This window comes from Chlamydotis macqueenii, chromosome 15 (assembly GCF_036417535.1).
Source record: "Chlamydotis macqueenii isolate bChlMac1 chromosome 15, bChlMac1.mat, whole genome shotgun sequence".
Lineage (NCBI taxonomy): Eukaryota > Metazoa > Chordata > Aves > Otidiformes > Otididae > Chlamydotis > Chlamydotis macqueenii.
This window is the reverse complement of record NC_141570.1, coordinates 3054392-3079255: the sequence shown is the minus strand read 5'-3', so window position 1 is coordinate 3079255 and position 24864 is coordinate 3054392. Positions and strand designations below refer to the sequence as shown.

The following is a 24864-nucleotide window of genomic DNA, read 5'->3' as shown; positions in this document are numbered from 1 at the left end:
CAAATTCCTTTTACCTCAGGGCTGTTTTACCCTGGGAAAAGCTGCCTGGGCTCGGCTCTGGGGCCGAGGCGCTGGCGTGGGGCTGTGACCTGGCGCCGGGGCTGCCAGCCAGCGCTCCTGGGTGCGCGCCAGCGCTGAGCCCGGGACGCTTTGTGCCCAGCTGATCTCTGCTTCCAGCATCTGCTCTGGCCTCTCTCCTCCCCGGAACGCCTCCCTCACGGGCAGCTCTCGGTGTCGGGCAGCAGCTGGCAGGCAGGGACGCGGTGTAGTCCCCGGGGACATGCTGGGTCCCCGTCCTCGGTTTGGAGGGAGGAACTGGAGGAGGTTGAAATGAGCCAGTTCAGGGGTCTGGTGGGTGCTTGGGGGGGCAAGGAGAGACCCCCTGGTGCCTCTGGGGCTCGGAGGGCCATGCTGCTGTCACATTGCCCATTGCTGGAAGGGTCCAGCGCGTCCCAGTGCTCCCAGCATCCCTGCGGCTCGCGGCCGGAGCAGCGAGAGCTGTGGCAGGGCTGTCCCAATTGCACGTGGGTGCACGATGAGGCAGAAGCCGGTAACGGGGAAGGGAACGAAGGCCGCAGCCGGGAGGTGCCTGGCCGGCCGGGCTGGCTCCGTGGGGCCGGCGTGGCACGGCACGGTGCGATGGCGTGGGGTCCTGCTCCGGCTGTAACTGGAAGCAGGCTGTGAGCGGACCTGGGGCTGGCCGGTGACCACAGACCTGCCTGGAGGTGCCCCGGGAGCTCCAAGGGTACAATCCTGGGGCAGCCGCGCGTCGTGCTGGGCTGGGGCGGGCGAAGCAGAACCTTGGTGGCCGCTTCCCCCTGGCCTAGGCCTGGCACGGTCCTGGGCTGTGGTGGTGGGACAGGGGCTGTCCTGGGCCGCGTCCCCGGCGCGAGGTGGCTTTCCCTGGCTCAGCCGCGTGGCTGGAGCCGCTCAGGGGTGACGGCATCAGAGGGTGCTCCGAGCATCTTCTCCCAGAGCCCTGGCCCCCATCGCCACCCCAGGGAACCCCTCACCCGGGGGTCCCTCCTCTGTCTTGCTGCCCAGGCACCCCGGAAAGAGCCACCAGGTGCGGGCGCCCCACGGTTTGGGGTTCACGGCTGTGGGTTCCCCCTCCAGCGTTTGCCACCATCCCGCTGCGCCTGGGGCACCATCCCTTCCCCAGCTGCGCCAAAGGCGGGCGAACGCCGTGCCCGTGGATGAAGAACCTGGGGAGCTGGGGGGGGGGTGGCCAGTACAGGCGCAGTGCCGTGGGGTGCCGGGCTCCTCTGGTCCTGGGGGAGGACAAAGGGTTGGGTCCAGAGGCTGCTGTTGGGTCTTGGGCTCCCCCAGCTGCTGCACAGCTGGATGCGCCGCTGCTCCTCCCCGCGGTGTCCCCAAATACCCGCGGTGAGGCGATCCGCGCGGGGTGGCAGGTTCCCACTGCCGCTGCTGAAACTTTCATGAGCCCGCAGCCGCAGGAATCCAGCCCCGGCATTAACATTTGATGCGGTCACCCCGCGCCTGGGCACGTGCGCGTGCGAACACGCCGCTACGGGGCACACGTGTGGCACGCGCAAGCCCTCACCCTGCACGCACACGCGACGTGCACGGCTCGGGGGGCACCCCCGCGGGCTCCTGGCTCCTCTCCGCTTTCCGGCGAGGCTGCGGGGTTCGGTCGGGCGTCGCGTTCCCCCACGGCGCTGCCCTTGGCTGTGCTCCCGGTGCCGCGCGCCTTGGGCTCTGCAAAACTATCTCCTCGCTCCCGGTGCAACCGTTTGGTTTTATGGGGCCAAAAAACTCCCTGGGCTCCATCCTCCTCCGTGCTGGCCGGAGGAAGAGGCCGATTCTGCAGGGAGCTCGGTGGCATGGTCCGGTTTTGGGGTGATGACAGTGCTCTGCGCCGTCCCACAGCGTCCATCCCGGAGGGATGCTCCCTGCCACGGGAGCCCCTTCCTGCTCCTTTGGAAAAGTCTCGGGGCCGGAGCGGCACGTCCCGTACATTATTCATGCCGCCACGAGCCCCGGCGGTTGGGTTACAGCCGGAGCCCAGTCACCAGCGCCGCGCCGCCCAACTCGCCGGGTGCCGCGGGAGGCAGGAGGCAGCTCCCACCCGGCCGTGCCGGGGCCGCCGTCCCACCGCCCCAGCGCCATGCCAAGCGAGGGGCCGCCGGCGGCCGAGGGAGCCACGCACGGGCACGCGCCTCGCCGAAACCGGCTGCAGGTAAATACCCTGCCGGGACAGGCTGCGGGGTCGGGAGCCGGACGGCGTGCCGGGAATCGCCTCGTGCCGGCGCTGGGCGTCGTCTCCCAGGGCCCCGGCGGGGCCAGAGCATGAGCGCCTGCCACCGCCGGGATGGTCGGCAAGAAGGGGGAGCCCAAAAAGGATGCGGAGGCCAAAGGGAAGGGGGGCAAAGGGAAAGGGAAGGATGGCAAGAAGGGGAAGAAGGAGGCGCCAAACGAATCGGAGGAGACCTCGGACACAGAGCTGCTGAAGGCAGAGGAGAGCGAGGAGACGGAGGCGGCGGAGGAGGAGAAGGACGAGGAGGAGGCGGCTCTGGAGGAGCCCAAGAAGGGGAAGGGGAAGGAGAAGAAGGGGATGCTCAAGGGGGTGGTGGCGAAGAAGCCAGGCCGGGGAAAGAAGGTGCAGCTGGAGGCAGAGGAGGAGGAGGGCAAGAGCGATGCTGCACCGGCCAAGAAGAACCTGAAGGGCACCTCCAAGCTGGTGATGGGGCTGGCGGCCGACAACGCCAAGAAGAAGAAAGGGGCCAAGGGCCAGCCCAAAGCTTCTGTGGAGCCTGGCCTGGCCGAGGAGGAGGAGGCGACGCCGAAGGCCCGGGTGAAGCGGAGCCTCCGCAGCACCTCCAAGCTCTTCCTGGGCTTCAAGAAGCTGGGGCTGCGTCGGCCCAAGAAGGGGCAGTTCAAGAACACGTCCCGCTTCTTCTGGGGGCTGCAGAAGCACAGCACCAAGAGGAGGAAAAAGAAGAAGAACAAGGCGGTGCTCAAGTCCACCTCCAACCTGATGGTCCGCTTCAAGCACGTGGGCAAGAAGAGGAAGGAGGCGGCTAGCAGCTCCCCGCCGGCGAAGCCGTCCTTCCTGCTGCTGCGGCGGGGCGGGCAGGCGGCCGAGGACGGCGCGTCCCTCTTCCGCCGGCGCCCGGAAAGGAAATTCAAGCCACGGGCGCAGGTGCTGAGCAAGGCGGCCGCTGCCACGGGCTGGCTGGCCAGGAAGGTGCTCTCCCGACGCGGGCGGCTGACGGGGGGCGGCCGGGCAGCCGACGTGGCCTGGCTGTCCCGTATCGGCGCCAAGAAGCTGCCGTTCCCGGCGGAAGACGAGATCCTCAGGCACCGGGCCAACATGAAGCGGATCCCCGGCAGCAGCGGGCTGTCGGCCGCCGGCGCCGCGCGGCACGGCAGCATGGTGCGGCACGCATCCCAGCGGCGCTCGCAGCGCGCGCCTGCGGAGCCGCCGGTGCCGCGCTATGGCTGGGCCGAGGAGCAGGACGGAGCTTACAGCCGCCGGCGTGGCTACGCCAAGAAGGAAGATGGAGCCTACAGCTCCCGGCGTGGCTATGCCAAGGAGGATGATGGACCCTATGGCCCCCAGCGTGGCTACGCTGAGGAGACTGGAGCCTACGGCCCGTGGCGTGGCTACGCCGAGGAGGAGGATGGAGCCTATGGCTCTGGGCATGGCTATGCTGAGGAGGAGGATGGAGCCTACGGGCCCCAGCATGGCTACGCTGAGGAGGAGGAAGGCTACGTCCAAACCCCAGCCTACTCGGCAGGGTACGGCTTCAAGGACGCAGTGCCGACCCCCTACGCTGACTACCCCAGCTACGGGGCGGAGGAGGAGTACGGCCTCTACGGGGGGTTTTGGGAAGAGGGCGATGCGCCGGGGCACTCCTACGGCTCGGCAGAGCTGGAGGAGGAGGAACCGTTCAGCGGCAGGTCCCCCCTCGCCCTCTACGACCCTTACAGCAGCGACCCGGAGTACGGCGAGGAGGCAGCGGGGCACTTTGGCTACGGGGGGGACCCCTACGAAGATTTTGGGGAGCCCCTTGCTGGGGGGTACCCGGGGAGCGAGTACCCCGAGCATCGCATCCAGTACAGCGAGGGGGGGTGGGCGCCGCACGCCCAGTCCTCCTGCAACCCCTACGCCCTGGCTCTGGAGGAGATCGCCGAGGCCGAAGAGCCTGAGGAGTGGGAGGAAGAGGAGGAGGAGGATGGCGAGTACCCCTTCTCCATCCTCAGCACCTCCTCGCTCCGGGGCATGCGGGAGACGCTCTCCTCCAAGCTCTCCCTCAACAGGAAGTTCAGGCTTTTTCCCCGGCCCCAGGTCAAGCTTTTTGGCAGGGACCGCCTGGACGTCCCCCTCCCGCCGTCCCCCCACCTGCCCGCCACCCGCGACGAGGACGATGACTACGACGAGTACGAGCCCCCGCCGCCACCACCAGCGGCCCCCAGCCCCGCGGCTTCCCCGGGACGCCGGGTTTCGGCAGCGCGGGCGTGCGGGAGCCCGCTGGGGCAGTTCCTTCAGCGCTCCCTCTTGCAGCCCCCTGGCCGCACGCTTCGGGGCGCGGGGGGCTTTCAGGACCCCCGTGCCCCCCAGCCCTCCTACAGACGCTCTGGTCGCAGGCTGGTGGGGAAGGAGGGTGCTGGCTCGGGGGGCCGGGACCCCCCACCGCGAGCAGCTCCGGCCAGGGACCCTTCCCCACCGGCGAGGCCCTGGGGGCAGCCCCCTCCCCGAGAGCCGGCGGTGGTGCGGCGTCTGTCGCTCCGTAACCCCTTCGCCAACCCTGGGCGCTCCCCATCGCCGCCACCGTCCCGGCAGCGCCCCGGTAGCACGCGGGGCGAGGGGCTGCGGCGATCCCCCTCCCTGGGTGCCAGCATCCGGCGGTTCGGCTCTGAGCCCCCCGCCCCGCCGCCGGCCGCTCCTCGCTCTCCGATGCCGGTGGGGAGGCGTTTGGGGGTGCCCGCGGCGGGATCGGGGAGACCCCTGACCCCACGGCCGTCGCGACGGAGCAGCCCCCCCGGGCTGCCGCTCCCCCAGGCCTGGCCCCGGCTTCCCGAGCCCCCCACCAAGGCCGTGAAGCCGCTGCAGAGGACCCCCTTCCTGGCAGCGACCCCCCGCCCCGGCAGCCGCCGCCTCAGCCCCTCCTGGGACGAGGAGCTGCCCCCCTGGCAGGGAACTTCACGGGGTCTTGCCGGGGTGCCCCCCCCACCCAACCCCGCTCCCGGCACCCCCAAATCCTTCATACAGCGCATCGGGCAGCCCCTTGCCGGGATGGCCCCCCGCTCTTCCCCAGCGAGGCCGTCTCCGGGGGGGAGCAGCCCTTCTCCAGCGCGTTCCGTAGGGCAATCCCTGGCGTCGCTGCTGATGGGGAGCATGGCCCCCAGCCAAGCCCCTCCATCCCCGCCGCCCGCCCGCCATCCCTCCTCCCGCTCGCCTTCCTCGCCCCGGCGCCCATCCCGGCGGGACGGGAGCACCTGCAGATCACCGAGCCCACCCTCGGGACACCGGGGCTGGGCCGACCCCGGGCGCCCCGTCCTCCCCTCCTCTCCACGCGGCAACCGGAGCCCCTCACCGCAGCATCGCGCCGCTTTCCCAGCACCCCATGGCCGAGCACCCGGCTCGCCGGCCGCCCCCCGCCGTAGCCCTCGTGGCCCGGGGCCGGCGGAGGCCGTCGAGGGCGATGGGGCGGCCGAGGAGGAGGGCGCGGGACGCTACGCGGTGGTGACGCCGCAGGTGCAGAGGTTGGGCTCCTTCCGGCGGGCGTCCCGCATGTACAAGCAGCACTGGTCCGCGCAGCACGTCGTACGGGTGCGGGAGATGCCCGACGCCTGGACGGCCGAGCAGGGCCTTCCCCGGCAGCCCACCCAAGGCGGCCGGCGGTGGGCGAGCCAGCGAGGAGCCGACATCGCCCGGTACCTCAGCCAACGCTCGCCGGCGGGCGGCTGGCGGGACAGGCACCCCTGGGCGGAGGGGTACCTGGGCACCAAGCAGCCCTGGCGCAGCAAGGTAACGCCGACGGGGACCCCGCCGCGGGGGCTGGCGGTGGGACGGAGCCGGGGGGCGAGCGGGCAGCCGGAGGGAGCCGGGATGGGGCGGTGCGTTGAGATGGCCGCCGGCTCGCCGAGGCACGAAGCCACCGGTGCCGGGGGGGGTTTGCAGCGCCCGGAGTGGGGGGTGAGCGGCTGTGGGTGCGCTGGGTGCCCGTGGGGGTCCCGCCGTGGGGAGGAGGCTGGGGGGGAGGTGGGCATCTCCCTTTGCGTGTCCCCCTCCCCGTGTGCGGCCCCCTCGGGGACACTTGATTCCCACGTATGGAAATGCTGAGACCTGATCCCCAGCTGGGACGGGCGCGGGTGACACGCTGACCCCGGCGGGTGTCCGCTTTCCCGCCCGTCGCCTGGCCGGCCGCCAGCGTGGCCTCCTGCGCGCCACCCACCCTGCGTCATCCCCTGCACGTGGCTGTGGGGAGCAGCCCCCGGCCCCACGGCTCAGCCCCCGCTGCAGCCCCCTTCCCATCGTCTCCCCTGGAGGTGCCGCCCTGCCCGGGGGTCTCCGTCGCCCGCTCCTTGCAGCCCCCGGGGGGGGTTTGGGTGACCCACGGGGTGCTGCTGTGGGGGTGGCACGGCCGCCTCTGCCTGTTCCCGCCTGCCCACGGCTGCGGGACCGGGACCGTCCGGGATGAGCCTTTCTGGGGACGGTCCCCAAGGGCGCCTCGGTGGCCACACGTCCCCATTTCCAGCGCTGCTGCTGTCCCGCCGCGTGCAACACTTGCCAAGGGACCCGTTTCAGGGCCGTGAGATGCTTGCTCGGGGTCCCTGCCGTCACTGGCTGCGGGGTCCGCGGTTTAGGGTGGCAGGTGGTGGTTTTTGGGCGGTGGCGGGGAGCGGGTGGGACGGCAGAGGGGTCGGCGTGGCCCTGCCGTGACGGACCTGCGCTGGTTTGCTCCGCGCAGATGCAGTCGCTGTGCAGCCTGCCCATCGTGCGCTACCAGGAGCCGCAGGAGGAGGACGGGCTGGAGGACATGACCCAGCTGGAGTGAGCGTCCCCGTCCCCTTTGTCACCCGCCATGACTCACAGGGGCCAACGGGGCTGCAACCCCCCATGCACCCCACAGACCCCCACTGCTCCCCATCCCATCTCGACACGGGGTCCGCTCCGGCCTCCCGGGGCGCTGGCGGTGTTGGGGACACACTTGGGGACAGCAGACACCTCTGGTCCCCCCGCCACCCCCTAACGCAGCCCCTGCTCTGCGCCAGGGACCTCCAAGAAGCCGCGGTGCTGAGCAACATCCGGACGCGGTTCGAGCGCCAGCTCATCTACGTAAGCCGAGGGGTGCGCGGTGTCCCCCGAAGACCCCGAGCACTGGGGTTTTGGGGGCAGCGGCGCCCTCTGAGCGCTCGCAGCCCCAAACCCGGCTGTCCCGCAGACCTACATCGGCAGCATCCTGGTGTCGGTGAACCCGTACCGGCTCTACGACATCTACGGGACGGAGCAGGTGCTGCAGTACGAAGGCAGAGCGCTGGGCGAGAACCCGCCGTGAGTACCGGGGTGTCCCCAAGTGCCGCGGCAGAGGTACCCCGACCCTCCGTCATGCACCCCGGGGTCCTACGGCAGCCCCTGGGTGGTCCTGGTGCTCCCAGGGCGCTCTGTCGCCATGTCCACGCGCAGGGACGCTCGGGGCGCAGCGGGGGTCCCCGTGCCGGCACGATGCGGCACCGTGCCCCCCAACTCTGCTTGCCCCCCCCGTCCCAGGCACCTCTTCGCCATCGCGAACGTCGCCTACTCCAAAGTGATGGATGCCAAACACAACCAGTGTATCGTCATCAGGTGGGGCACGGCTGTCCCCCTCCACGACCCCTCACCACGGCCCCTAATTAGCGCTGCCCTAATTGCCCCTTGCCAGGATGCTGCCGCCAGCCCAGCCCGGCCCGGCCCTGGCACCGATGGGGTGCTGGGTGGGTTTGTGACGGGTGCCCCGCTCTGCGTTTCAGTGGGGAGAGCGGCTCGGGGAAGACGGAAGCCACCAAGCTGATCCTGCGCTACCTGGCAGCCGTCAGCCAGAAACGCAGCGCGGCCCCGCAGGTAGAGCGGGGACACCCCTGTCCCCTCGTCCCACCGCCCCAACTCCCCTGCTCACGGCTCCGCCGCTCTCTCCTTGTCCCCACGCTTCCGTCCGGACCGTGGCAGATAGAGGTACGGGGGGGACGCGGGGGTTGGGACCTTTCAAGGGGACGGAGCATCGTGGTGGCATCTCCGCCACGTCGCCCCGGCTGTGGGGGGACGGTGGGGACGGAAAGCCCGAGCTCGGTGGACGCATGCGTGCAGGGTTCTTGCATCCTCATGCAACCCCACTGCGGTGTGCACCTCGAGTTTTGGCACCCATGGGTGTCTGCGCGGGGCAGGAGGGTGGCAGGGTGACAAGGGAGGGTCCCCTGGCCATGGGGACAGCCCGCGGCGTGTCGGGGTGCCCAGGCTGACCCCACGGGTCTCCCCACCGCCGCACCAGATCCTGGAGGCGACCCCCTTGCTGGAATCCTTCGGCAACGCCAAAACCGTGAGGAACGACAATTCCAGCAGGTTTGGGAAATTTGTGGAAATCTTTCTGGAGGAGTAAGTAACGCTGAGCAACGCCCGCGCGCGGCCGGCCCCCACCCGCTCTGTGTGCCCCCCCCCTGCCACAGGGGTGCCCAACCCGGCCCCCAGCCCCGCTGCCCCTCGGCTCTGGGGTGGGACGCACACGGGGACGCTTTTGGGGACGAACCCCCTGCACTGGGGCGGGGGGGTGGGGGGGGCACCCTGGCAGGGGGCGCAGCCCTTGCCCACGCCGAGGTGGCCAGCCGGGTGCCCGCTCTCGCCCCTGCAGCGGTTTGATCTGCGGTGCCATCACCTCGCAGTACCTTCTGGAGAAATCCCGCGTGGTCTTCCAGGTGGGTGACCAGCGGGGTCCCGGGTTCTGCGCCCCGCCCCCCCCACCACCGCCGCCTTCGCCCCAGCTCCCTCCTCCGCTCCCCAGGCCAAGAGCGAGCGCAACTACCACATCTTCTACGAGATGCTGGCAGGGCTGCCCGCCCAGCAGCGGCAGCGGTACTGCCTGCAAGGCGCCGAGACCTACTACTACCTGAACCAGGTAGCGTGCCCCCCGCCGCTGCCTGCTTTTTGGGGGGGGCTGGCCAAGCCCGGGGTGCCCAGGGGTTCCCGAGTCCTCCCGGGTTGGGTGAGTGGATGGGGAGGGTGCTCGGGGCAGGGTGTCCCCCGCTCCCAGCCGTGGGACCCGCTGACGGCAGCGAGGGGATCGTGCCAGGGTGGGAACTGCGAGATCCCCGGCAAGGATGACGCGGAGGATTTCCGCCGGCTGCTCAACACCATGGAGGCGCTGGGCTTCAGCGTGGAGGAGCAGAACAGCATCTTCCGCATCCTCTCCTCCGTCCTCCACCTGGGCAACGTCTACTTCGAAAAATACGAGGTGCTGGAAGCAGACCTGAGCTGAACTGAGCTCCTCGGGCTCGATTCGGGATGCGGAGGACTGGGGGGCTCATCCCACCGCGTCCCACCGCGTCCCGCAGACCGACTGCCAGGAGGTCGCCACGGTGGTGAGCGCCACGGAGATTCGGACGGTGGCTGAGCTGCTGCAGGTCTCCCCTGAGGGTCTGCAGAAAGCCATCACCTTCAAGGTGACGGTGAGTGACGGAGGGGGACGCAGGCAGGGACGGGGGGTCCCTGGTCCGCGGGGATGGTGGCTGGTGTTGCTGGAACTCCATCGTGCCGTTGGTTTTGGGAATCCCAACCAGGAAACGCTGCGGGAGAAGATTTTCACCCCCCTGACTGTCGAAAGCGCTGTGGATGCCAGGTAGAGGGAAGGGCTGCCCAGGGTGCTGGTCATGGGTGAGGGTGCACGGTTCTGTGCCGTGCTGTGCCGTGCCACGCCGGAGCTCCAGCACTCTGCTCGTCCTGCCCCTTCCCAGGGACGCCATTGCCAAGACCCTCTACTCCCTGCTCTTCGGCTGGCTGACGGACCGCATAAACAAGCTGGTGTACCCGCGGCAGGAGGCCCTCTCCATCGCCATCCTGGACATCTATGGCTTCGAGGTGAGCGGGATCCATCCCGGCTCCATCCCCCCGTCCACAGCCCCGGCGGCTGCAGGATCTCAGGTTCCACGGCCCCTTCTTCTCGCAGGACCTCAACTTCAACAGCTTCGAGCAGCTGTGCATCAACTATGCCAACGAGTACCTGCAGTTCTTCTTCAACAAGATCATCTTCCAGGAGGAGCAGGTGAGCCGAAGAGCGGTGCCAGGCTCTGTCCCCGTGTCCAGCATTGTCACGGGGCCGGGGGTGCCGGGCTGACGGAGCGCCGGTCCCGTAGGAGGAATACCTGCGGGAGCAGATCGAGTGGAAGGAGATCCCCTTCAGCGACAACCAGCCCTGCATCGACCTCATCTCCCAGAAGCCCTACGGCATCCTCCGGATCCTCGACGACCAGAGCTGCTTCCCCCAGGTGAGGGGCTGCCGCGGCGGTGAGGACGGCAGTGCCGGGTGGTCACCGTGCCCGGGGCGACACCGTGGCCCGGGGCTGCCCAGCTTCTGGCTGATTGTCCAGGCATCCCCGTCCCGGTGCCTGCATCCCCGGGGCTGCCGAGCTGCCCGAGCCGTGTCTCACCGCTGCGTCCATCGCCAGGCCACCGACCACACGTTCCTGCAGAAGTGTCACTACCACCACGGGATGAACCCGCTGTACACCAAGCCGAAGATGCCGCTGCCCGAGTTCACCATCAAGCACTACGCAGGGAAGGTGACCTACCAGGTGTGCGGCGGCAGGATACCCAGCCCGGGGTTTTAAGGAGGGTTAAAGAGTTTTACGGGGTTGATCCTGTACCACGGGGGGAGGGACAGCCTGGGGGGTCTGGCCTGGGGCCAGGAGCAGCCCCCAACTCATGGTGCCCTGGCCTGGAGCTCCTCGCCTCCTCCTGCCGTGCCACTGGGCTCCTCACCGTGAGGTTTTTCTCCTGCTAGGTTCACAAGTTTTTGGATAAAAACTACGACCAGGTCCGTCAGGATGTGCTGGACCTGTTCATCAGCAGCAAGACCAAGGTAGGTCCACCCTGTGCCCTCTTCCCGCAGGGTCCTCTGGGCTTTGACCCCTCCAGCATTGGCACAAACGGGCACGTGGGCTGCTCTTGTGCTTCTCCATCCCCATCCCTCTCGCCAGCCGCAAATAGGGAATAGGACTCTCTCAGGGCTGGACAAAAAGGCAGTGGCCGGGCTGGGAAGAAGAGCCAGGAGAGCTGTGCCACTCTGGCCACCTTCCTCCTCTGTGACCCTTCCCATCTCTCCAAGGTGGTGGCCAACCTCTTCTTTGGCCATGCCCAAGTGATGGCCCGGCAGAGGAGCCTGGTCAGGAGGAGCAGCACCAGGACGCGGCGGTACAAGGCCCCCACCGTGGCCGCCCGGTTCCAGCAGTCCCTCCTGGACCTGGTGGAGAAGATGGAGAGGTCATTGTGGGCAGGAGGAGCTGGCAGTGGCCAGGCTGGCTTTGTCCCCCATCCCACATGGCCAACAGGATCTCTCCAACGCAGGTGCAACCCCTTCTTCGTGCGCTGCCTCAAACCCAACAACAAGAAGGTGAGAGCTGGCTGGGAATTTCCTGCCCGCAGCGATGCCAGTGCTGCCTGTGGGATGATGGTGGCACATGGTGGGGACACGGCGGGCAGGGGTTTGCCCGCGCGGCTGCCGAGGCTTCTCCCCATCTCCTCCGCAGGAGCCGGGGCTCTTCGAGGCCGACGTGGTCAGCAGCCAGCTGCGGTATTCGGGGATCCTGGAGACCATCCGCATCCGGAAGGAGGGCTTCCCCATCCGCATCCCCTTCCTCGTCTTCATTGACAGGTGCCTGGGGGCTGCAGGTTGGGTCCCATCGTCCCGGCGAGGGGAGACCACAGAGCTTGTGGGTGCTTTGGCGGCAACATTTTACCCAGGGGCCCCCATGGTGGGAGCTGGGAGCCCCCCAGTTTGGTGCAAAGCCCTGGGAGAAGATGCTTTCCCAGGCAAGGGTCCATGCTGGTGTCCCAGTGGGGTCCCGCGCAGTGACGGTGTCGTGGGCTCGCCCAGGTACCGCTGCCTCGTCGACATGTGGTCCAATGTCATTCCCAACGGCGCCAACTGCGTGGAGATGCTGAGGAACCTCTGCCCCGTCAGCCCCAGCATGTACTACGTCGGCGTCAGCAAGGTACCGCCGCGGGCGGGGGGCTCAGCTCCGGCGACACCCAGGGGAGGTACGGCCCAGGCGGGGGGCTCACGGCATCGCCCCCCTCGCCAGCTCTTCCTGAAGGAGCAGCTGTACCAGGCGCTGGAGAGCAAGCGAGCCCGTGCCCATCACCTGGCCGCGCTCACCCTCCAGCGCTACGCTCGCACCTTCTTTATCAAGAGGCGCTTCCGCTCCCTGCGCCGAAAGATTGTCCTCCTGCAGAGCCGGGCGCGGGGCTACCTGGCCAGGTGGGGGGTCCCAGGGGACGGCGGGTGGGTGGGAGCTGGCGGGTGGTGGAGGGTGACGGGTGCCCTCCCGCAGGCAGCGGTACCGGCGCATGCGGCACACGCTCATCAAGTTCAGGTCGCTGGTGCACATCTACGTGAACCGCCGGCGGTACCTCAAGGTGAGGCGGGGGCTGGCACATCCCAGGGGGGTCCCGGGCACCCGTTCCCACCCTGCTGCTTGTTCAGGGAGGGCACAGTGGCACCCCCAGATCCTGAGCCCCCCCCGGATCCCATCCCCACCACCTCCTCCATGCGTATGGGGCATAGGCAGCAAATCTTTGGGGTGAAAGCTTGGTGATGCTGGGAGGGTGATGGCACCCCAGGGGGTCCCGCTGCCCCCGGGTCTCCCTCCATCCCAGCGGGGGCTCAACCTGGCTGCTCTGCTTGCAGAGGAAGGAGGATGCCCGCCGGCGGGCGGAGGAGGAGAAGGAGAGGATGAAGCAGGTAACAGAGCGCTGCGCCTTCCTCCCTCCCGTCTGCGCTCCCAGCCCCGCGCTGCCGGCTGGGGCACCCATGGGTGCTGGGGCGGGGAGCAGCGTGGCGAGTGGGCGCATCCCTGCGCTGCGCTGGCAGGAGCTGACGCGGAGGGAGGTGGTGGACGTCACTCACTTGGAGATCCCGGCCGAGCTGATGGGGCTGCTGGAGGCCGCCGCAGGTGAGCGCGTCCCGCTGCCGGCGCCGCTGCCAGCCCCTCGTCCCCCATCCCCAGCGCCATGCCGTAGCTGCTCGCTGTGCCGTAGCCGCCCGGGAGGTGAACGCCGGTTGCGTGGTCCTGGTGCCGCCGCCGCCGCTGCAGCCCGACTCCCAGCTCACCCTCCCGCTCGACATCAACGACTACCCCATGGCCAAGTACGTGCGGGGCCACTTCCAGGTAAGGTGGGCGCCTGCCTCGGCGGGCAGCCGGCTTTCGGGGAGTCCCGGGTGCCCGGGTCGTGGCTGAGCGGTTAGGTCCAGCGTCCCCATGGCGGCTCTGCCCGGCGGCTCCCCGCACCGTCTCACCGGGCTCTGCCCCGGCTTCGGCCCACCCCGGGAATGCCGTGGGGTTGCGAGAGGGGCCGGATCCGGGGCGGCTGCGGTGCTGCGGGGAGCTGGCGGCGGCCTCCTTCCCTCCCCGTGGGTTCCTGTCGTCTCCAGAGGCCGGGGGGACCCCGCTGAGGTTATCGGAGAGAGACCCGCCGAGCCCTCCTGGACGCCCGACGCGGGGCAGAGACCAGGTCGCTTTGTTCCCAGGACCCAAGCCCAAATCGCTTTGCCCCCTTCCTCCTCCTTGCCCACTATTTTTCCCCACGCCCAGCATCCCAAATGACAGCGCCAGGGTCGGATCCTGCTCTTGGCCCCACCAAGGTGCCGGCATCTCTGGTGCTGCCGGTGCAGCCCGAGCCCTGTCCCGCTGCTGGGAGGCCGCCGGCCCCATCCTGCACCCCAGCCCCTTCGCAGCCCCGTAGTCCCCCTCCAGCATCAACGCCACGCTCAGAGCCATGGGGCCAGCCCCCCCGGGGCTCGGGGCTGTCCCCAAGGTCCAGGTAGCCACGGGTGCGGGTGTCACCGCAGGAGCCGGCGTTCGGGATGCTGACGGCCCCGCTGGCAGCCCCCCTCACCCGGCTGGACGAGGAGCTGTGCCACGAGGCGCTCAGCCTCTTCCAGCTGGTAGGTGGGACGGCGTGGGATCCGGCACCGCGGTCCCCCTGCCCCGGGGCCAGATGGAGGACCTCGCTGTCCCCGCGGCAGATCCTACGGTTCATGGGGGACCCGGGGCTGGGCGGCCCGCAGGAGACCCTCTTCGGCAACTACATCGTACAGAAGGGGCTGTCGGCGCCGGGGCTGCGGGACGAGCTCCTGGCACAAGCCGCCAACCAGGTCTGGCGCAACACCAACGTCAACAACGAGGAGCGGGGCTGGCTGCTGCTGGCCGCCTGCCTCAGCGCCTTTCCCCCCTCCGCCGCCTTTGACAAGTACCTGCTCAAGTGAGCCGGGGCTGGGAACGGGGACGGGGACGGCTGGGACCCTCGGGGACGGCACGTGTGCCTGAGGACATTGCTGGGGCTCTCCTGGCACACGTGTCCTGGGATTATGCTCAGGTTCCTCTGGGATCCCTCGGACCAGCCTGGCACACGTGCCCACGATGCTGCCCAGATCCTCCCAGGGATGCCCTGAGGTCCCTGCGTGGTCCCCAGGGCCAGCCTGGCACACGTGCCCAGGACGCTGCCCAGGTCCCTCCAGCAGCATCCTCCCTTCCCCGCAGGTTTGTCTCTGACTACGCCTTTGCTGGCTACAAGCCGGTGTGCCAGCGCAAGCTGATGCACGCCATGGCGCGGTCGCAGCTGGGCGCCGCGGCCGCCCGCGCCTACCCGCCCTCGCTGCTGGAGTGGACGGCGAACCGGCAGCAGGCCAGCATGGCGCTCGACCTCCACTGCTTCAACGGTGCGGGGCGGCGCGAGGTCGGGGGCACGACGGCGGTGGGTGTCGGTCCCAGTTTGACCACCCCCACCACTGTCGCGGGCAGGAGGGGACCAGGAGGACCCACTCACCATCCGTCCCTCCCCAGGTGACCAATTCTCCTGCCCTGTCCACTCCTGGAGCACGGGCGAGGATCTGGCAGGGGACGTCCTGAAGCACAGGTACCCACCAGCTCGGCACCCAACGGGGCGAGCACGGGGCACAGCATCACCCCGGGGCCATTTTGGGTGACCCCAGGATCTGGGAACCGGAATGCTCAGCTCGTGGGCAGGGTGTCCCCGCGGAGCCGGGGCACTGCTGGCAGCCCGTGCTTGTCCCCAACGTCCCACCGTTGGCAGGGGGCTGGCGGAGGGCTGGCGCGGCTGGTCCGTGGCCATGAGGGCAGGTGCCCAGTGGGCCGAGCTGGCCGGCCACGACTATGTCCTGGACCTCATCTCCGACCTCGAGCTGCTCCGAGGCTTCCCCAAGCAGAAGTCCTGCTTCCTCATCGCGTGGGAGGGAGCCGAGAGCCGCGGTGGGGACAGCCAGGTGTAGGTACCCGGGAAGGGAACGGGTTCCCCGCCGTGGGGCTGGTGGGGAAATTCTGGAGCTGGGTTGGGTGGGTGCCGGGAGAGGTGTGGGTCAGGGTCCTGGGTGGGTGTCCAGCACCCAGCGGGTGTGGGATGAGTGCATCCTCCCTCGCCGCAGGGTGCTGGGACACGGCTTCAATTTGGATGAAGTGCCTCCCCCCCCGGCTGTGAAAGCCCCCACGCTGCCATCCATGGAGGCGTACCCCCATCACGGTAAGGCACTGTCTCCCCGGACCCCTAAAGCTGCCGGCGGGGCCGTGACGGCGAAGCTGTGCCGTGTCAGTGAAGCCCTGCCCTGACGGTGAAGCTCTTCTGCTGCTGGCTCATCCCTCCTCATCCCCCAGCAGACGGGGAATTTGGGGAGCCGCGCAGCCAGAAGGGTCTGGACCGCTACCTGGACAGCCTCTTCGACCCGGTGCTCTCCTACGGCAACGGGGTGAGTGGGGCGTCCCCCTGCCCCAGGCAGAGGGGGTGCAGTATTTTGGGGGCGCGGGTGGCTTGGCCTCCGTCCCCTGATGCCTGCGCCCCAGGAGCTGGAGAAGCCGGCTGTTGTCTCGCAGAGGATGAAGGGAGGAGGTGGCGCAGGAGGGGGGGACGGTGGGGAGGAAGAGCAGAGCGAGCCCCCCGTGCCCATGGAGACGCGTCAGCCGAGGGGTGAGCGCATCCTGCATCCCCACCCAGCTCCCTGCCTCAGTTTCCCCACCCGATGTGTGGGGGACGTCCCTGTGCCCAGCGCCCCAGGACGCCTGGGCTGAGCTCTCCCCCTTCTGCCGTCACAGGTGCGGAGCCAGCCCTGTCCCCAGATGCCAACCAGCCGCCCGGGCCCCCGGTCAGTGGGGCAGGACCGGGGGGTCGAGTCCGCTGTGGGGCAGCCCACCTGGGCGGCTCCCCAGGGATGTGGGCAGCCGGGGGGGTGCCGGATGCTCACGGCGCCGTGTCCCTTGTAGGGCAGAGCAGCAGAGGGGATGCCAGCCCGTGCCCCCCAGCCCCGGCCCTACTCGCAGAAAGCTGGTAAGGGGTCCTGGTGCAACAGGGCGGCAACGGGGACGCGTGGCTTTAGGCGTGAAGGCGACACCCAGCCCACCCTGAGCCTCGCGCTTGCCCCCACAGCACCCGTGGGCCGGCGGTGGCCGGGTGACCCGGTGCAGCATTCCCGGCTCAACTCTGAGCATTTCCCACGGCCCACGCACGACATCCGCAACATCATCCGGCAGTGCCAGCCGGCCCCGCGCGGCTCCCAGCCCCCCAGGTACCCGCCCCGGCCCCCAGCCGAACCCCGGGCTTCTCCTGCATGTGGCCCTGATGCTGGGCTGCAGGCGATGTTGGGGTGCAGGTGATGTGGAGGGTGCAGGGGATGCTGAGGATGCAGAAGATGCCAAGATGCAGGCGTTGCTGGGGTGCAGGCAATGTTGGGGTGCAAGCGATGCTGAGAATGCAGGTGATGCCAGGATGCAGGTGATGCTGGGGTGCAGGTGATGTCGGGGTGCAGGCAATGCCAGGATGCAGGTGATGCTGGGGTGCAGGTGATGTCAGGGTGCAGGCAATGCTGGGATGCAGGTGATGCTGGGGTGCAGGTGATGTCGGGGTGCAGGCAATGCCAGGATGCAGGTGATGCTGGGGTGCAGGTGATGTCGGGGTGCAGGCAATGCCAGGATGCAGGTGATGCTGGGGTGCAGGTGATGTCGGGGTGCAGGCAATGCCAGGATGCAGGTGATGCTGGGGTGCAGGTGATGTCGGGGTGCAGGCAATGCCAGGATGCAGGTGATGCTGGGGTGCAGGTGATGTCAGGGTGCAGGCAATGCTGGGATGCAGGTGATACCAGGATGCAGGCAATGCTGGGGTGCAGACGATGCTGAGGCTGCAGGTGATGTCGGGGTGCAGGCAATGCCAGGATGCAGGCAATGCTGGGGTGCAGGCGAAGCTGGGGTGCAGGCAATGTGGGTGCCGTCCCTGCAGCAAGCTCTTTGGGAAGAAGCTGGACCCCCACGAGGAAGCCATGCAGATCCTGAAGGAGCAGCTCTCGGCAGCCCGGGTGCCACCGGCCGCGGTAGGGATGCAGCCCCCCACGTGCCCCCGACACGCTGGGCTGGGGGAGCCGCCAGCCCAGACCGCAGCCCCGTCTCTGCCTCGCAGGGGCCCAAGGAGATGGTGGCCGCGGTGAAGCCGGTCACCAGCAGCCGGTACCAGCTGCGAGCGCCGATGGGGCATCCGGTGGCCACCCGGCCCCCAGGTATCGCAGGGCAGAGCCGTGGCGCTGCGGGGGCCGGGGTGGAGTGGGGCACCTCGTCCTCCCTGAGGGCACCAGGCGACGCTTGGTGTGGCCGCGCACGCGGGCAGCTCTACAGCATCCTCACAGGAAAACCGCTGTGCCCAGCTAAACCCTCCCTGCCCCACCGCTGGCCCCCGTGCCTCAATTTCCCCGGGTGGAGGGGGGCTCTGGGTGGTCCCCCCCAACAGGGATGCGCAGGGTTTTTGGTCCCTTCGCAGTCTCTGTCTCGCGCGAGCTCCCATCCGAGGGGCAGCAGGTCCAGACCCAGCTGCACCGGAGCTGCAGCGAAGACTTTTACGCCTACCACAACGTGCCCTGGAAAATATACATCCGGAAGGAGGTGCGGGATGGGGGGAGACTGGGACGGGCTGGTGTCGAAGCGCTGCGGGGGCAAAGGGGGCTTTTTGCCTAGCCCGAGTCCCCGCGGGGTGGGCGATACCAGCGATGTCGCCCTGCTCTCCGCCCTGGCAGGTTTTCTACCCCAAGGAGAGCGTCGACAACCCGCTGCTGCTCGACCTCATCTTCCGGCAGGTGAGGCCCCGAAGGCCCCCCGAGGGTCCCTTGGGTATCCCCTCGCCCCGGCTGCCCCGAGCCGGGGCAGGGCAAAGGGGCTGAGGGGGTCACACCGCTCCTCGCCCCCTTCCCCAGATCTTCAACGACATGCTCTCCGACACCTGCATCCGGATCAGCCAGGAGGAGCGGCTCCGTTTGAAATCCCTCTTCGGTAACGCTCGCCTGCACCCCCCCGCCTCCTGCCGCCTCCAGGCTGTGAGGGGGTCCCAAACCTGGTGGAGGGGGTCTCGCACCCAGCCACCCCCGTGCCCATCTTCATCTCCTGGGCCACAAACTGCTTAAAACCGGGGTAATTTTGCCTCCAAACACAAGGAGCTCCCTGCGATTTACTGCTCCGCTGTCATGAGCTGTGTCAGGTCTCAGCCAGGCTTAGGGAGCGGCCCAAGGGGGGATGCTCGCTCTCTCCATCACGGTGCTGCCGGGCTGGGGAAGGGGATCCCTGCTCTGACCTCGAACCCTGCGCCCACATTGTCCCCGGGGCGGGGGGACGCTCACTGGGGGACTTTTCTCCTTGCAGCGGAGAACAAGCTGGACTCCTTCAGCCCCGTGGCCACCGAGAGCGTCAAGAGGGAGATCATCGCCGCGGCCCGGGACAGCTGCGAGGTCTATTTCTCACGCCTCTTCCCTGCTACGGTGAGGGTCCGGCCGTGGGGTGGGTCGGTGCGGGGGGCACTGCAGCCCCGTGCTGGGGTCTGAGGCGTCGTCCCGGCCCGCAGGGCAGCGTGGGGACGGGCGTGCAGATCCTGGCCGTGTCCCATGCCGGCGTCAAGCTGCTGCGGCTGGTGAAGGGCACCAACGTCCCCGGGGAGCAGCTGCGGGTGCTGCGGGCGTACAGGTAGGGACCAGGAGCCCGGGAAGGCCAGGGCGGGACGGGTGCGGCGGGTGCCGGGTGTTTCAGCCTCCCCTCGCCCTGCCCCAGCTACGCCGACGTGCTGTTCGTCACCACCCCGTCCAGGAACATGCTGGAGTTCAACCTGCGCAGTGAGAAGCTCATCCTCTTCTCCCCCAAAGCCCCCCAGGTCAAGGCCATGGTCGATCGCTTCATCACAGAGCTCAGGAAGGTGCGGGGGGGTACCCCAGGGCCAGGAGGGGGGCAGCTGGGGGGCTGGACACTGCCTGTGTGCCCACGTTTTGGGGGTGGGCAGCGGACGGCACCCTGCCTGGGGCTGGGGGGGCGTGTTGAGGGGGCACCCTGGGGTAGTTCTGCGGCTGTGGGCGTGTGAAGGCCCTGTGCTGAGTGGGATGTGGGTCTGCACGCGTGTGCGTGCGTGTGCGTGCGTGTGCCAGCCCCCTGCCCTCTGCCCAGGACTCCCAGTACGTGGTGGCCGTGAGGAACTACAGCCCGGAGGACGGGCACCAGCTCAGCTTCCACAAAGGGGACATCATCCACCTGCAGCTGCTGGAGCGCCCCGAGAGAGGTGAGCGGCCCGCCCCCGCAGCCCCCACGCCGAAACGCCCTCAACAGGGGACACGGGGGGTGCAGGACCGATGGCTTCACTGGCCCCGGAGCATCCTGTGACACCCCGTGTCCCCACGACGTCCCCGCAGACCACTACTACGGTTGCGTGGTTCGCAAGAAGGTGATGTACCTGGAGGAGCTGAAGACGGGCACCCAGGATTTTGGTGGGTGCCGCGCTGCCCCGTGTGTGTCCCCCGCATGTGTATGGCTGCCCTGAGCCGTGTCCCCTCCTGGGGCTGGGGCACGGGGTGGGATCCCGTCGCCCCCCAGCAGCGTGGGTTTTGGGCTCTTTTCGGCACCGGCCCCACGCAGGGGAATGCTCCCCTGTGGGTCCCACCCTGGGTGGCACCGGGTGCTGCCCCACGTCCCTGCAGGTTTTGTGGCCTCTGGTCCGTGCCCTTTCCAACCAAAACCCGCGGCCAGACCCCCTGGAAAGCGGTCGCGGAGCAGGAGGGAGTGGGCAGAGGCTTTTTGGGGGGGTGACCTCCAGAGCTGGCCAACCTGGGACCATCCCCACCGTGTGCCCGGCGCAGGGTGGAAGTTCGGGGCCATCCACGGCAGGTCGGGGCTCTTCCCTGCCGACTACGTCCAGCCCATCGCGGCCCCCGACTTCGTCCATTTGCCGGCAGAGAGGAAAGAGGAACCCAGGGACAAGCAGGGCAAGGTGGCAGCTTCCTCGGCCGTGGCCGTGGCCGTGGCCTCCACCGCCGTGGCCCAGGAGCTCGACCGGAAAACCGAGGTGGGTGCCGGCCTGGGGCTGGTGCCGGTATGGTGCCGTCCGCGCCCGGCGCTCACCACCCCGCTCCGCAGGCGTCCCCAGCCGGCATCGCCTTTGCGGAGGGTCTGGAGGGAGACGGCGTCGAGCGGCTCGGGGCCGGCGCGGGGGCCTGCCCCATGCTGGCCTTCGCCCGGCGGTATTTCCGCACAGCGCGGCACGGGACCACGTGAGTGCCCGGCGGTGGGACGGGGACATCCTGCCACGGGGACGCCTGTGCCCACCCTTGTCCCTCTCCCAGGGACTCCTGCGGGATGAAGGCCAAGAGGGACGTGCCCGATGCGCTGGAGATGCTGACATTCACCAAGGTACGGGGAAGCAGGGTGCCGCTGTCACCAAGAGGTCCCCCCAAGGCCCTGGCGTGCTCGGGAGCTCCCCAAATGCCACCCCAACCCCTGTCCCATCCCTCTGGCCACTCCCAGGAGCTGACCCTCTCTCCCACTCCAGACTCCCATCCAGGAGTCGCTCATCGAATTCGTGGATGGTGGCATCAGCAAATTGGCCGCTGAGGCTTTCCAAGGTAGGTGGGGCGTCCCCTGTCCCACCGTCCCGCACGCCCGGGATGTTCCCCACACCCAGGGGAGCGTGTCCTCGGGGATGGGACGGGGTGAGCTGTGTCACCATGTGGCTTTGTCGTCCCCAGCCGTGATGAAGTTCATGGGTGATCACCCTCTGAGGGGGCAGACGGAGCTGGACGCCATCTGCACCATCCTCAAAGTAAACCCTTGCCGGGGCGGGGGGTCCTGGGGTGGTGGCCTGGGCAGGGAGGGTGGCAGCTGGGGACGTCCCCAGTGGCAGAGCGAGCCGCTCCTGTCCCCCAGCTGTGCGCCGAGCACGAGGTGCTGCGGGACGAGATCTACTGCCAGATCATCAAGCAGGTCACCAACAACACCAGCGCCAAGCCGTGAGTCCCCGCACCCGCGCCGTCCACCCCGGCTGGGACAGGAGAGGCCGAGCCGCCCCAACACGGGGCGAGACGTGGGGACCCCACCCTTGCAGCGGGCAGCTGCAAGGCTCAGCCCCGGTTTTTCCCGGCAGGGACAGCTGCCAGAAGGGCTGGAGGCTGCTCTACATCCTCGCTGCCTACTACAAGTGCTCGGAGGTGCTGAGGCCTTTCCTCCTGGCCTTTCTGCGGGATGCCAGCAAGCACCCGGAGCTGCCTTTCCAGGGTAGGGGCTCTGCTGGGTGCACGGTGGGGAAGGAGCTCCTCCGTGGGAGCATCACGGAGCTCCGGAGGTGTTTCAGCAGAGCTGACATCATGGCTCGGCGCTGTCCTTCACCCCGCGTCCCCGTCCCCGTCAGGCATCGCCAAAGCCTGCGAGCAAAACCTGCAGAAAACCCTGCAGTTCGGCGGCCGCTGCCTCTTCCCCAGCAGCATGGAGCTCAAGGCCATGGTGGTGAGATCGGGCGCTCGTGGGTGCCCGTGGGGCGTGGGGCAGGGCTGATGTCAGCTTGAGATCCTCCTTGGAGGTTCGGGAACCCCCTCACGGGCTCGGGATCCCCACCACAGGCTCAGAATCCCCCCTAGACACTGCCCTGGGGCTGATGGCCCCTTGCTGGCACAGGGAGCTCAGTGGTTTTTGGGGGCTGTTCTCCAGGGACATCTTTAGGGACACCCTGAGCTTTCAGGGGTCCCCAGGTGGGGCAGGGAGCGTGATGGCTCACCCTGGCAAGGTACAGGATGATCCCCATGGGATAGCTTGGAGATTCGGGGGGTCCTTTGGGGTCTCGCTGTGCAAAGGGCCGCCCTGCGCCCCAACGTGTGTCCCCCCTCCCACACAGGCTGGACGCAGCGCCAAGCGCCAGCTCTTCCTCTTGCCCGGTGGCATCGAGAGGCACCTCAAGATCAAGACGTGCTCGGTGAGTCGGAGGGGACAAGGGGCTCAGCTCAGCCCAGCCCAGGCTCGCGGTGACCCCTCGGTTGTGGGTGCCCTGAGGGTGCGGACGCTGCACCCCTCGATGTCCCCGAGCTGGGGGACTTTGTTCTCTGGCAAGGGAGATCCCTTCCCCGGGGAGCCGCGTGGGATGAGCCCCAACGCAGGCCTCGTCGGTGGCCCCGAGCGTGGCAGGGGGACGTGGCAGCGTCCCAGCCGCCCGTCCCCGTGCCCAGGTGGCTCTGGACGTGATCGAGGAGCTGTGCTGCGAGATGGGGCTGCAGCACCCAGAGGCTTTCGACGAGTACATCCTCTTCGTGGTGACCGACAGAGGTGAGGGGCTGGCGCTGACGGGGCGGCCGTGCCCTCGGCGGGTGCCAGGCGTGGTGGCCACGCTCAGGCTCCCCGGGGCGGCGCAGGGCAGAGCGTGCGGCCACTGACCCGCCGGGAATACGTCCTGGACGTGGCCTCCGAGACGGAGAGCCGGGACGCCGGTTACACCTTCTGGTGCCGCCGCGTGGTTTGGAGCCAGCCCCTCAAGTTTGACAATGAGCTCTACGTCACCGTCCACTACAACCAGGTCGGGCCACCGCACCGGGGGTCTCCGGGGCCACCTCTGCGTGCATCACCCCAGGGAGCATCCCGTGAGCCGTGTCGCCGTGCTCTGTCACCCCACAGGTGCTCCCCGACTACCTCAAGGGACTGTTCACCGTCCTGCCGCCCGCGAGGCCGGGAGAGCAGCACTTCCCGCACGTGGCCAAGCTGGCCGCCCTCCAGCACCGAGCCAAGGACCGCCACCACCTCCCCACCGCGTACGGCCCGGGACGGCGGGGCATGGGGGAGCGCGTCCCACGGGGTGCGGGACCCGTCGGCCGACGCCGGCCCTGACCTCCGGCTCCTCGCAGGCGGGAGGTGCAGGACTACGTCCCCCCGCAGCTCTTCCGCCTGCTGAAGGCCCAGTCCTGGCTGCAGATGGTGGCCCAGCACATGCCGCAGGCCCAGGCGCTCAGCGCCCACCAGGCCAGGGCACAGTTCCTGGGTGAGCGGGCACCGTGACGGGGATGTTAACGAGGACGCAGTGCTAATGAGGATGCAATGGTGCTGGGGATGCAAGGCTGCCCAGGAGGCGATGCCGACTGAGTCCTCCTAACGAGGACGCGATAATAGTGAGGCTGCAATGGCTCTGAGGCGACGCTGACGAAGACGCAGTGCTGCCCGGGCTGCGACGCTGCCGGGTGGCTGCTCGGCAGGGATCCCGGGACAGGCGGACCCTCGGCCCTGCGGGGAGCGTGGGGTGCTGTGGGGCCAGCGGGACGCTGCACACGGCGGGCAGGACCGTGGTGGCAGCGCAGGCTGCTCCCAAGCCCCCGCTCTCGGCCACCCACTTTCCCAGCAGGCTGCAGCCCCTTGGCTGCTCCGGGGTCCAATCCTGCTCCCGGTGCAGAGCCTGCAAGGCTCTGGGAGCTGACCCACCCTCTGTCAGTCATGGGGCCAGCTGGGACCCTCAGCAGAGCCCCCGTGGGTGCAAGCCACCCCGGGACACGGGCTGGAGCGGGCGGTAGCGGGTGCTGAGACCCCGTCCTCCGCCCCACAGGGCTGCTGAGCGCCTACCCCATGTTCGGCTCGTCCTTCTTCTACATCCAGAGCTGCAGCAACAACGCCATCGTCTCGCCCTGCATCCTGGCTGTCAACCAGAACGGCCTCAACTTCCTCAGCAAGGAGACCCACGTAGGTGTGAGGGGGCTCGTGGGGGGGGCACAGGGTCCCATGGGGATCACCTGGCCCCCCCTGCTCCTGCTGCAGAGATGGGGTCCCCAGGTTTGGTCCCAGCTCTGCCCACCCTGCGCGGGGTGGGGGCTGCGTCGCTGGCACTCTCTGTCCTGCCCAATCCGCTCCCGTCCTCGGTCCCCTCGGTGGGGTCCCCGGGGGCGCCTGGGCCACCCCCCTCCCCCTGTCCCTTCAGGAGCCCATCGCCAAGTTCTCGCTGAAGGAGATCCAGTCGACGCGGACGCAGCGGCCGACGGCCGGATCCAGCTACCCCTACGTGGAGATCACGCTGGGCGACCTCCTGGCCCAGGGCATCACCCAGCTGCAGCTGGAGCAGGTAGGGGGACATTTCGGCGGGTCTGGGGGTGACCCCGCGGCGGCGGCACGGCCACCCGACGGCGCGTGTCCCTCGCAGGGCCTGGAGCTGTGCCGCGTGGTGGCGGCGCACATGGAGAGGCTGCTGGGAGCCCGCGAGAAGAGGTCGACGTTGCCGCCCAGCGAGATCACGCTGCTCTGAGCCCCCTCGCCGTGGGGGGACGGAGGGGACGTGGCCAGCCCGGGCCGTCCCCATCGCGTCCCCCGTCCCCGCGCTGTCGTTTTCGGGGTTTGCAC

At 69.0% G+C, this 24864-nt stretch overlaps 1 protein-coding gene across 1 annotated transcript; it reads left to right on the top strand.

Moving 5' to 3' along the window:
• The first annotated feature begins 2332 nt into the window (after window positions 1–2332).
• MYO15A (myosin XVA) lies at window positions 2333–24769 on the top strand. Its single transcript, XM_086759732.1, has 63 exons — window positions 2333–5995; window positions 6939–7021; window positions 7243–7306; window positions 7413–7522; window positions 7739–7813; window positions 7978–8068; window positions 8493–8596; window positions 8850–8913; window positions 9000–9113; window positions 9288–9449; window positions 9550–9663; window positions 9775–9833; window positions 9949–10072; window positions 10161–10256; window positions 10348–10479; window positions 10660–10785; window positions 10995–11072; window positions 11319–11473; window positions 11558–11603; window positions 11740–11864; window positions 12087–12204; window positions 12295–12470; window positions 12544–12628; window positions 12900–12953; window positions 13083–13164; window positions 13250–13380; window positions 14061–14156; window positions 14238–14473; window positions 14752–14930; window positions 15055–15127; window positions 15305–15496; window positions 15654–15748; window positions 15880–15971; window positions 16066–16189; window positions 16315–16364; window positions 16483–16546; window positions 16646–16784; window positions 17492–17582; window positions 17669–17765; window positions 18023–18144; window positions 18276–18335; window positions 18453–18528; window positions 18895–19010; window positions 19094–19212; window positions 19297–19438; window positions 19684–19795; window positions 19926–20000; window positions 20370–20575; window positions 20647–20780; window positions 20853–20919; window positions 21059–21131; window positions 21255–21328; window positions 21433–21515; window positions 21650–21780; window positions 21914–22008; window positions 22394–22471; window positions 22722–22818; window positions 22905–23065; window positions 23164–23297; window positions 23391–23524; window positions 24080–24213; window positions 24449–24589; window positions 24668–24769. Exons 1-63 carry the CDS (start codon window positions 2333–2335, stop codon window positions 24767–24769), a joined length of 10425 nt encoding a protein of 3474 aa, XP_086615858.1.
• The last annotated feature ends 95 nt before the right edge of the window (window positions 24770–24864 follow it).